This window comes from Papaver somniferum, chromosome 2 (assembly GCF_003573695.1).
Source record: "Papaver somniferum cultivar HN1 chromosome 2, ASM357369v1, whole genome shotgun sequence".
NCBI lineage: Eukaryota > Viridiplantae > Streptophyta > Magnoliopsida > Ranunculales > Papaveraceae > Papaver > Papaver somniferum.
In genome coordinates this window covers 91,570,479-91,583,763 of record NC_039359.1, presented here as the reverse complement: position 1 = coordinate 91,583,763, position 13,285 = coordinate 91,570,479, and the positions used below count along the sequence as shown (strand labels likewise).

At 38.2% G+C, this 13,285-nt stretch overlaps 1 protein-coding gene across 1 annotated transcript; it reads right to left on the bottom strand.

The window, feature by feature from the left end:
- Window positions 1-11,839: 11,839 nt before the first annotated feature.
- Window positions 11,840-12,919, bottom strand: LOC113351612. The gene has a single exon (XM_026595566.1). The coding sequence runs from the start codon at window positions 12,917-12,919 to the stop codon at window positions 11,840-11,842; it is 1,080 nt and encodes a 359-aa protein (XP_026451351.1).
- Between the last annotated feature and the right edge of the window lie 366 nt (window positions 12,920-13,285).

The window sequence follows — 13,285 nt, the reverse complement described above, 5'->3', positions numbered from 1 at the left end:
CACCTCGAGAGGTTTTAAAAAACCTATCAGCTAACTGCAGTGTCATCTGAGTAGGTTTCATTTCACCAAGTCCTAGCTGTAAGTATACATGGAATGGCAGTAAGTTCACACTGGCTCCTAAGTCAAGTAAAGCTTTTTCTACCCGTAAGTTACCTATTGTGCAAGCAATGGTAGGAGAACCTGGGTCTTTGTACTTTGGAGTCGTAGTGTTCTGAATGATTGAACTTACGTGACTAGCTAAAAAGGCTTTCTTATGGACGCTAAGTTTTCACTTTCGCGTACACATATCCTTAAGGAACTTGGCATAAGCAGGAATTTGCCTAATTGCATCTAATAAAGGAAGGTTTACGCTAGGGCTGTCAACGGGTCCGGGTCCTCCCGGGTAGTACATGGCCCAGAACCGGACCCGACATATCAACGTCGGTTCCGGGTCCTAACGGTTCCGGGTCCGGTTCCATAATGTGTTGGCCCAAAACCGGACCCAGTAAAGGTCACGGGTAATCACCGGGTCCGGGTACCCATCGGGTAAAAAAACAAACTTATATGACTTCCCAATTTTATGGCTCCTGAGTACTGAAAAAGTATTATTCAACACCTGAAAAGTGACCATCTTTAACATACATAAAAAAGTAGAGTAAATTTGAGCTTAGAATCCTTAGATTAGGAAAATCAAAGTTACTTTCCTAGCTATAAGTAAGAATCTTCCATTATATATGATAAATACTAAATACAAAAGTTAGCAGACATGTTTTTAGCCGATAACTGCTCCATCAGTAGATTCAGTACCTGCCCTAATGGCTAATATAGTCTGTCGTATTATAACCACAAAAGTTGACAGACATATCATTCTATAAAGTGTAGAAGCCCCAAAAGATAAATGCGTTTCCTTCACAAGTACATATATAGAAAAGAAGGATGTAGTTCGCACTTCGCATGTTCTTTGTCTATGCATATATAATATATATATATATATACCAAAAAGAAGTTCCAACCAGTTCACTAAAGATTTCACCATCATATTTCCAATTGTTCCTGCAAGAAAAACAAAAACAGTTGATCATATTCCCAATTTTTCCCAATTCAGAAACCACCTCAAAATTATTATCACTACCACATTCTCTACCAAGTTTAAGGAAATACATTACGTAAAGACAATGTGCTACGAGTAAAAAAGTACAAATCTTGCATCTTCAACCAAACAACGTGTACAAGTAACCATATCACAATCAAAGACCTTGCCTGTGATGAAGCAAGAGTTGCTTCCGTGATTGCACTCACCAAATATACAACTAGCTAGGGCCAGGACCACAAGCAAACATTAAAATTCCCAAATATACAACTAGCTAGGAAAAATATTGTATAGACAGACACAAGTCAAACTTTCTTACGAATGTATTTCCTTATACTGTACTACTACTAATCACATTTCGACAAAGTTTAAGGAAATACAAATTTGTGCATTCCAAGGTTAGCTGGTTATTTTACCTTAAATTGATAGTCAGTCAGTTAGACAATGTGCGATGTTGTATCATCATCGTCTGACTCGAGCTCCTCCATTGCCTCCAAAAGAGTCTGAAGTGAAGTACTACCTAACCCAAATCCCTCATCTAACACAATAAAATAGTTAGTTGACGTACAAGAACCATAGTAAATGAATCACTAACTAAAATTGATATAATAGCAAACATGAATTGAATATGTTACTTACTCTTCAGCGCACTTCTTATCCAATCTTGTGTGCATATCAGAGCTTCAATTGTTTTTGGAAGCATTGAAGAACAAAATTTATCTACAACTCTACCACTGAGGCTGAAAACAGATTCAGAAGCCAGCGATGACGCAGGAATTGCTAATATATCACGAGCTATCACTGCTACAATTGGATACATTGGTCCATGAAATTTCCACCACCCCAAAACATCAAAACTAGAATCATTCAGATCAATACCACTTCCTTTTCTAATAGGGTGAACATCAGCTGATAGGTATTTCTCTAGATCTGTGCGAACAACGTCATGTTGTGAACTTTCTTCCAGAAATGCCGTCAAACCTTTCCTTCTAGAAGTAAAAGAACTTTGAGAAGATGAAGTACTACCACTACTACCAACTGAATCTTCCATGTTCACTTGATTTGTCGAAATGTTTTCCGAGTATACATGAGCTGAAGAAGCATAATGTGTTGCATATTCATTATACAATCTTTTCAAGACTTCCATAACTTCTGACTTCTTCTCCTCGCTGTTACCAGGATATATTAATGGGAAATAGTAATCCAATAATTTCATTTTAAACCGAGGATCTAAAATGGAAGCTATTGCAAATGTTTTACTAGTAAGTTGCCAATATCTTTCAAACTTTTTCATCATATTCACTGCCATTTTTGAGATTAATGCATCATCGGAATCACACCACTCACGAAGTTCTAAATACAAAGAACAAGCAGTATCAAAATAACGATTAACTGTCACGTATGACGTACCTGAAAAGAGAATGGTGACTTCATAAAAGACCTTCAATCAAATTGAAAGACTACTTGCATTCTTACAGTCTTCACTCGTTGGAGAAACATTAAGAAAATCAGGTTCAATCTTCCCGAACCGGTTAAATGCTTCCCGAAATAGAAGTGATGTTTCAAGCATCAGATAGGTAGAATTCCACCTTGTATCAACGTCTTGAATCAACTTTTTATCAGGAGCATTGACTTGCAAGAAAACTTCTTTAAATTTTTGTTGTCTTTGTGGTGAACCTCTAATAAATTTCACTGAATTTCTAATTTTCTGTATTTCTTATTTAATTTGCAGCATCCCATGATCAACAATAATGGCAACTAAATTAGCAGAACATCGAACATGGAATAATTCCCCATCCAAAAGTAATCCATTATCTGGTTTTAGCTGAGCAAGAAGTTCACTTACCACGACTTTGTTAGTTGAAGCATTATCCAGCGTAATTGAAGTTATCTTCCTATCTATATTCCACTTGTACAACTGGTCCATCAGTACCTTTGCAATGTTAACTCCAGTGTGTTTCACATCCACAGCGTTAAAAGATAAAATTCTCTTCTGAATCTTCCATTCTTCATCAACATAGTGAGCTGTCAAAGCCATATAACCTCTATTCTGAGTGGTACAAGTCCACATATCAGTAGTAAGGCTTATGCGACTCTGTACCTTACTAAAAATCTCGTACAAATGCTTCTTTTCCATTTGATAAATCTTTATGCAGTCTGACTTCGTAGTGTTCCGCTTCACAAGTTTAATATTGTGTTGTAATGAAGTCAGCACCCTTCTAAAACCAATGTACTCTACAAATGAGAAAGGGAGTTCATGCAAAATAATCATTCTTGCAATACAATCACGAGTTACTTCTTGGTTAAACTTGAAGTTGTAAGCAGCTACTGACCCATCTTGTGTTTCACTAGCTTTCAAGAACATTTGGTTAATTTGATGTTGTGCTCCTTTGTACGCCATACAACTATTTAGATGTTTCCTAAAACGGCTTGTCCCATTTTTTCTCTCCGCACCAATATTCCTCTTGCAGTGCTTGCATTCTCCGTGTGTTTTCCCTTTTATCAATACCTCTTGAATTTCAGCCCAATACTTTGAGGTTCTTTTGCGTTTACGTGTAGGTGACGGAACCACATCTGTTGTTGCCGCTTCTATATGATCAGAATCAGAATCACCAGAATCACTTGACTCACTGGCTACAGTTTCTACTTCTTTCGGCTCTGCTGAGTTTACAACTTTACTCTTCTTTGCAGCCTTCGAAACGACAGCTTTAGGAGGCGGCATACACGGGGATTTAGAAACGGTAACTTTAGTCTTCTTTACAGGAACACAATGATCACCAACACTACTTCCTGTTTTACTTTTCATGTTGCCTCTGCAAGGAAAACCCAACAAACATCTGTATCAGCCTATCAGGTGTCATAAAGTATAAACGATAATAAATTTAACAAGCATATAAAGTAAGAAAAAGACAAATGTTACAAGCATACACGCATAAACAGCATACGCATCAACCACACACAAGGAATTAGTAGTTTATGACTTAATTGCCAAAATGGCAGTAGAAGACTTGCTCTTGTGCATGTTTGTTGCAAGCTACTGAAAACACCCAACCTTCGAGCTATCATTGATTTCTCAAAAAAACAACCATAGAGTTCACATATCATTGAGATTACAGGGATACCCATTCAAGCATAATAAGTTTGCCTTGTCTGTGCAAGAGAAATCATCAAGAACAAGGAAAAAAAATTGATACAAAATGAAATAACTTAAACAGTAGACTAATAAGAGATGAGCGATTCATTTCATTTTCAACTAGACAATTATTAGATAAGAAATAATATAATAACTAGACACAACAACAAATCTAGGCCGGCCTGTTTGACAACTCTACCCACAAAATACTGATTTAAATTGAGAAATTGAAAGATACCCACTGATTAAAATTGAGAAATTGAAAGATACCCACTGATTAACCTTATCACCCCCTGATTTTTTTAATTGGAATATCTTTTAAAATCATATTGTAACATATTCAAGAAGATTCAAAAGCCTCTAAAATCGATTCAACAAAAAACACGCGCATCACTTTAAGAATTTGTAGAGTAGCATATCATACTTTTCTTTCAGTGAAAGAATTTGAGAAACAAAGGATTTCCACTTCCGGTGTATAGAAGTAGTTGCAGGCAGGAGAAGAAAGTAGATCGGCTGAAATGGGTGGTGAGCTTCTCATCCTTTATATATGACCTAATTTTTGCTGGGATTTTACAGAATTAGCCTTTATGAAATACCCGAATACCCGCGGGTACCCGACGGGTAGGATCCGGATGGACCCGTTCATAAACGGGTATATATGGGTAATTACCCGCCGGGTCCAAAGTGGTTAATGGGTCCAATTTAAGGACCCGGAACCTGACCCGAATCCATCGGATCCGGTTCCGGACCCGGGTAATGGGTACCCATTGACAACCTTAGTTTATGCTAACTTGCTTAAAAACCTCCACTATGTCATTAAAGTTCGATTCCTTCTTTGTTGGTACTAATAGCTGAGGAAATGGGGATTTAGGCATAAAATCAGACCTTTCAGGAACTGAATTCACATCATCAGAAACTTTATCAGTCTCCTCAGCTACTGGTCCTGAGAGGTGAGATTCTGAGGGGTGAACTACAGTATGTTCACTATCGGGCATGGTTACCTTATTGTCTACAACTCTACCACTCTTAAGGGTTCTAACAGCATTCAATTGATTCGATGGTTTTGCACCTAATTCATGAACTCCTCTAGGGTTGGGTTGTGTTTGACTAGGAAACTTACATTTTTCTCTCAAAGAATCACTTATCAGACCAACCTGGGTTTTTAATTCGGAAATAGCCTGACTATTTTCTTGTCCTATCCTGTTACTATCTTGTAGACTTTGTTCTACGGATAACTGAAATTTTGTAGTTTGCTGAGTTAACAAGGCGAGAGATTCCCCTAAACTTAGGATTTTCTTATCTGACTGATTCTGAAACTGAGCTAGTCCTGAAGGATTCTTAGTATATACAAAACCTGGGGGAGCATTAGAATTACTAAACTGACCTTGACTTTGGTCCTTAGACCACGAAAGGTTCGGATGGTTTCTCCAACCAGGATTATAGGTTTCTGAATATGGGTCAATCTTTTGACGGTTATCAAATCTAGTGTTATTATAAAGAACATTGGCTTGCTCTTCAATATTCTGGCCTTCCCAAAAAGGCTCCACTCTACCACTAGTCTGGCCCACTTCTAAAGCTTCTAACCTTTTTGCTATAGCATCAATTTTGGCATCTGATTCATAGCCTCCTTCTACCCTATTTACGTTTCCTCTACTTAAAAGAATTGTTTCTGGGGTGCCCTACTATTTTCCCATTGCTGGGTTTTTTCGGCGATTTCATTAAAAAATTCCATCGCCGCATCAACAGTTTGGTTTTCAAATCCACCAGTGCATAGAGACTCAACCATGGTCGTTGTGGAATAATCTAAACCCTCATAAAGGATCTGAACTAGCCTAACCTTTTCTAAACCATGATGAGGACACTGGGATAATAAATCATTGAACCTTTCCAAATACCTTTATAAAGATTCTCCCTCTTGTTGTGAAAATGTGCATATTTGCGTCCTAATAGACGATGTTTTGTGCCTAGGGAAAAACTTATTGAAAAAGGCAGATGTAAGTTGTTCATATGTCTCAATTGACTCGGAGTCCAAACTATATAGCCACGACTTGGCCTTATCTTTCAGGGAAAATGGGAATAACTTAAGTTTCAAAGCATCATCATTTAAGCCTCTAATTCTTAGACTACTACAAATTTCCTCAAAATCCCTAACATGCTAATAAGGGTTTTAATTTTCTTTCCCTAAAAAGATTGGGAGCATCTGTAAGGTCCCAGGTTTCAGTTCATACGGTGCCTCCGTTTCAGCTAACTTAATACACGAAGGACGAGTAGCCTAGTTGGATTAGACAAAACTTTCAAAGTTGCCATTTCTGGCGCTATCGGAGCAACATGGATTCTCTCCTCAGTCAAAGGACGTTCAAAAACAGACTCTTCAAAAGTCGGACTCTCTATATTAAGGTAATCGAGACGCTTCGAACTACTAGGTTTCTCTTTAACAAATCTACCTAGTGCGTCTCTTTTACGTTCAGTCATACAATAAAATTTTCTAAATTGGGAGGGTAAGCAAACACAGATCAAGGTCGACTCAACCAAACCAAACCTATTGATTTCTAGCAAACAAAAAGCATGATGGCTCTACTTAGATTGTTTCTATACCAGCTTCTAATCCTTCGAAAGGGAATTCGTTACAATTTAAGCAAACCCCTATGGAATCAATACGAGTGAAATTAAGTTGAATAGAGACGAGGGAAGCTCGGTGGAGTTTTGATACCCAAGGCCTCACCGGTATTACAAGGCAGCGCAGTCACGCATTCAACTTACAGAAACCGTCAAGAACTTCGAAGTATGCTTAAAAGAGTAACCAATATTTTTCGAATGACTTTTCTGTTAAGCTCATTACCCTATCGATCTCGTTCTAGTTAAAATTTTAGGCTTAGGTTCGCGTAGGTTACGTGTTCCTAAAGAGGGCAAGAAGAGAACGGTGATGAAATCCGAACCCTTATCTTGTATGGCCAGGCCTTGCCCTTTACTAGAAAAATAAATGTCCGTATTCAGTCCTCAACATATATGCATACGAAGGAATCCAGTAACTCGCTGACAGGGGATTCACGAGTGCTTAGAATCTTACCTCCCATTCCAGACGGGGGATGAATCGGTTGTAGTCGACTCGGGCCACTGACTCCGATGTCAAGTGTACGAACCCAAGGTGCAGAGACAATATCGTAATTGTCCTCCTTCTCTGCAAACAATTTATATTTAAAGTACCCTTCCGTAGGGTAATAAAAAAAAATAATGTCCCAAAGTCCAAAAGTCCAAAAGTCCAAAAAGTAAAGAAAAATTACAAAAATAATAAACCCTAATACAATTTTTTTTTTCTAAAAGAAAATAAACAAACCCTAAACTAAAATTGTCTAAAATAAAATTGTCTTCTTTTTTGTTCTTTTTGCTTTAATCTTTAGCTCCAAGTCTTTATGAAATCACCAAACTCTTTGGCTCAATTTTCTTTATGATCCAGAACATGTAGACACAAGATAAATACCCAAAAACATAAAAAAGAACAAAAATAAATAAATAAATAAATAAATCTAAAACCCTAAAAACAAGTCCCCGGCAGTGGCGCCAAAAATTGATGTGATTTGTAGATAGTGGTATAAGTGGTTCGATTCTCAGACTTGTGAAGGATATTAATTAGACTTAAATTCTAATATTAAAATAGAAAACTCACTAAAAATTATAGCAAACTCAATCAAAGATGATATCAATATTAAAAGAAACACTGAGGCTAAGATTCCACTATTTTCCAAGTTCAAAGTGATTAAACCAATACTTATATTTATGCAATTTTCTTATTTAATTTGATTCTAAAATATTGCAACAAGTAGATTTTCAAAAGTAGTAATTGTAAATACCAAGTATGAAGCATCAAAAGTCTTAAAACTAAGCATACTCCATCAAAATAGATCACAATCACTCAAATAAAAATCATATTCAATAATAGTTCAAGGCAAATAATCATATAATTATTGCAAATAAAAAGATAAAATAGAATACACCACTTTTTGTTGGAAAAATAGCTTCCTCTATCGCCTCAGCAATGGGGTTTAGCTCCTCATATTAATCATGGTCTCAAAATATGTGTTTGTTGCTCAAAAGATGATTAAAAGAGTGAAAAGTAATAACACAGACTGTTTGCAACAGTGTATCGGAGTTACAAAACAACTATTACAATCGAACTGTTACAGAAAACTGTTGTAAATACTGTTGCTTTGTCGCTTATTTTAAGACCCCAGAAACGACTGTCTTCAATGGCCTTTTGTTCTTCGTGTTCTTCCTTGTGCACCAACAGAAACGATTTCCTGCAACTCTTGATTTCGTTCTCTGTTCTTCTCTAAATTTTCCCCAACTCTCGATTACCCTGTTATGACTCCTTCTCAACCTATATATAGGAAACAGGACCAAAAATACCCGATAAAATCTCCCCTGCCTTTCACCAAAAGTTACGGAGTTATCTTTTTTTTATTTTCTGCCAAGTAATGATAATAACTCTTCCACCTCAGTTAACGCGTCTTTTGATGGTTATGAACTTCCCAAATCTGGAAGATACGAATCCATGAAGATTATACCTTCTCCCATTGCACGTAACTGCCAAAGTTACTTGTCGACAACTCCTATTTTCTCTCAATTCTAGCACGCGTAGAAATCTTGTTGTGTTGTTACAACTAGTACCAAATCCAACAGTTGAGAAGATCCAAGCAGTCATACCATCCATGTTTAAGATAAACAGGTCCAACCCAATCGAGTTTAGTGATTGAATCTCTTAAAATCACGTCCAAAATCAAAACCCAAATCTGTTCTTCACTTGCAACAGTTTCCCGCCAAATTTGAGAATTCAAATCGTGAAGATAAAGGGGCACCCCCTATCCAGAGTAGGGGTGCCTTTAGCAGCTGCCTTAAGGGGTATCCTGGGGATGCCCCTTATCCAAACCGGGGGTCCAAATAACAAGTGTCCTCCGGGTGCTTTCCGACAACTTTTCGAGCAATTTTTTTCCTAAATTGTTTATTGGCCAAAAATACCTACAAATAAATAAAACACCATAATAAGTACAAAAGGAAGCCCTAACAATATATAGAATCGATACAAATCGGACATAAAAATGTGTATATCAGATCTCTGTCGGAAACGATCGATAGTGGAATTCCATGCAACCTCTATCTCCTTGATGTAAAAGTTACATAAAATGGGAATAGTATCCATCTGCTTAACTGGAAGAAAATGTGCCGATTTGGTGAGACGGTCGATGATCACCCATACGCCATCCTTTCCATGCTGGGTCTTAGGTAATTCTCTGACAAAATCCATGGAAATGAAATCCCATTTCCACTCATCTATTGATAAAGGTTGAAGAGGTCCCGCTGGTCGCTGGTGTTCATCCTTCACTTGCTGACAAGTAAGACACCTGGAGACAAACAATGCAACATCTCTTTTCATACCCTTCCACCAGAACTGGCGCTTCAAATCTTGATACATATTTGTGCTTCTCGGATGAAGTGTCAATATAGACTTATGAGCCATGGTCAAAATTTCCTTTCGCAACTCTTCAACATCTGGTACACATAACCGACCTTTATAACGAATAGCCCCATTGACTCCCAATGTCCATCCTTCTTGTTGATCTGTGGTACCCATCTTCTTTTGACTTCTTGCAAACCGTCGTCTAACGCCTGCGCCTGAATGACCTTCTCCACAATCTCAGGTACTGCAACAACATGCGCCAAGTATGCTCTTTCATCGTTCCACTCAATAATGAAATCATATTTTTCCATAACCTTCACCATTCTCAATAATGCTATGGATCCAAATTCCTTTCTAATGAGTGCATCCGCTATAACATTCGCCTTCCCAGGATGGTACTCCAATTTAAACTCATAATCCGTAAGAAGCTCGAGCCATCTCCTTTGTCTCATGTTCAAATCCTTCTGAGTGAAGATGTACTTTAGACTTTTGTGGTCCGAAAATACCATAAATTTTTCTCCATAAAGATAATGTCTCCAAAGCTTTAGCACAAACACCACGGCTGCTAATTCAGATCATGAGTTGGGTAATTCTTTTCATGATTCTTTAACTGTCTAGAATCATAAGCTACCACTATCCCTTTATGCATAAGAACTCCACCCAAACCACTTCCTGAAGCATCACAATAAACATCATAACATAATCCTGGCTCCGGAGTAACTAAGATGGGTGTTGTAGTCAATCGTCGCTTCAGATCCTCAAATGCTTTATCACACTCAGTAGTCCACTCAAACTTCACCCCCTTTTTAGTCAAACGAGTAAGAGGAACTGCTATCTTCGAGAAATTCTCAACAAATCTTCGATAATATCCTGCCAAACCCAAGAAGCTGCGAATCTCAAAAACACTCTTTGGGGGTTCCCATTTTGTTACGGCCAATACCTTTTCGGAATCAACAAATATACCATCCTTAGAAATAACATGTCCAAGAGATAATACTTTCGTCATCCATAATTGACACTTACTCCTCTTTGCATACAACTTATGCTCTCTTAGAGTTTGTAAAACCATCATCAGATGTTCCTCATGGTCTTCCTTAGTCTTGGAATAAATGAGGATTTCGTCAATGAACACTACTACAAACTTGTTCACAAAAGGTCGAAGAACCCGATTCATCAGATCCATGAACACTGCAGGTGCATTTGTTAACCCAAACGACATCACGAGAAATTCATAATGACCGTAATAAGTTCCAAATGAGGTTTTACGAATGTCCTCCTCTATGACCCGCATCTAATGGTACCCAGATCGAAGATCAATCTTTGCTAAATAACAAGCTCCCTTCAATTGGTCAAAAAGGTCATCAATTTTCGGCAAGGGGTACTTATTCTTGATTGTAACTTGGTTCAGTCGTCGATAATCGATGCACATCCTCATTGATCCATCCTTTTTGAGCATAAAGAGAACAGGAGATCTCCATGGTGGCGTACTTGGTCGAATAAATCCCAGTTCTTCCAACTCATCAAGTTGTTTCCTTAACTCCTTCATCTCTTTGGGTGCCATACGATATGGGTGAATCGATATTGGCATGGTTCCCGGTTGCACCTCGATCTCAAAATCAATCTCTCTCTTTGGTGGTAATCCAGGTAACGCCTCTGGAAAAACATCGGGAAAATCTCGAACTACCAGTAACTCTTCATCTACCACAATGGTATCATCCTCTTCACTCAGGTGAGCAAGATAAGCTATGTGTTCTTCAATTTCGTCCCGCCTCTTCATCCTTGGTAAGGATGGATTTATAACTTTCCACCTTTCTCCTTGGACAGACACTCGACTTCCATCAGATGATTGGAAAGATACCTTCTTCTCAAAACATTCAAGGATAGCTTGGTTTTGTGACAACCAATTCATACCAACAATGATATCATAATCTTGGAGCCTCATCGGTATCAAGTCTATTTTCACTCTATAGTCACCAAAAGTTATTTCACAATCCTTGCAAAATTTACTAAGGGAAACTACATTTCCTAGCGGGGAAGAGACATTCAAAGTTAACCCCATGGGTACAGGTTTCAAACCAAGATAAGCAGCTAAATGTGATGATATGAACGAATGAGTAGCTCCATAATCAAAGAAAACTTTAGCAAGAGAACTAAAGATCAGGAAGTTACCCTCAATCGCGGTATTTTATGTCCTCTTCTCAACAGTAGCAATATGGTTCAGCTTCCCAGGAACATTTGACTGACGCCTTGGCTCGAAGGGTGGTGCATTGTTTCGCGGCTGGTATGGCTTTCGTGCTTGGAAATTCGGCCTTAGAGCATTCTGAAACTGATTATGAGTTGGAGGCCTAGGTGGTGCAGGTAAAGGACATTCCCCTATAAAGTGATCATCCTTCCCACAACGATAACACCCCGAGATTGCATTTAGTTGTCCAGGTGGCTTTGATTTAGGACAATCCCTCGCGTAGTGACCCACAACTCCACAGTTAAAACAAGGTTTTGGTGCAACGACTTTCCCAGGGTTATCTGTACGCGGACGCTTTCGATGAGTCGATGGGTCCGTCTTCTTGTTCCTCCTGGGATCTCTCGGCTCCCTTTCCTTTTGTGGTTTGATCCAATCTGCTTCTATAACTAATGCAATATCAAGAACATCATCATAAGTAGTGAGGCGACATGGTACTAACCTAGCACAGATGGCAGGTTTCAGTGCATCCTGAAGTTTTCTTGCTCTTCGTAACGGCGTATTGACCAAGTTATCCCCAAAACATTCCAATTCACTGAACTTCTTGTCCAGTTGAGAAATCGTCATGTCTCCCTGAGTTAAGGTTGCAAATTCAGCACGCATCTGGGCTTTGACAGTCTCAGGAAAATACTTGTCAAAGAACAAAGTTTCAAAATCTGCCCAAACTGTAACATTTCGGACTCGTTTTATCGAATCCCACCAATAATCACCAGCTCCAGTGAAAAGATACGTAGCAAAGCGGATCTTGTCATTCTCTTCCACTCTTAAGGCTAGGAACTCCTTTTGTATCCCCATTGACCACCTTTCAGCTTCAAGAGATTCTTCAGTCCCCTTAAATTCTTTCCTTCCAACTACTTTTAAGAACTTCTCTAAGTTCACTCTACCCTGGCGTTGGGTCTCAATAACTTGTACCAGTGTTCCCAGTGTCCCAACAACTCGGTCAAGGGTAGCTTCCATGCGTTCCCTTCTATCCTCTCCTTCTTCTCCATTTGGTTGAGGACCGTTGACATCACGGCGAGTCGGCATCTTCTAAATAAAGAGAAACGCGAACTAATGTTAATATCTAAGTCGAAAACCTAATTTAACTAATACACACAACATTTTATTTTATAAGGCTTTTAGTTATTTACCCCAACCCCAAACGTAAATCAAATGTCCAAAAATCCGATGAAAACTAAATAATTAAATTTTCCAAGTAAAATAAAAAACATAACACACTTTTCAAAAAAATCATTTTGGATCAAAAGTCGCAAAAATTAATTAGAGTGCAAGTTCTTTTTTTTTTTTAAAAAAAAAACAAAACTTTCAAAACTAGTGAATACACACGTACAGTCCGAGTAAATCGAAACCATGCTCTGATACCAAACTGTCACGTCCGCAAAAAACATTTGG

Bases quoted from the DNA above. Each gene is read 5' to 3' on its own strand.
- LOC113351612 (XM_026595566.1), bottom strand. From the start codon at position 12,919: ATGCCGACTCGCCGTGATGTCAACGGTCCTCAACCAAATGGAGAAGAA.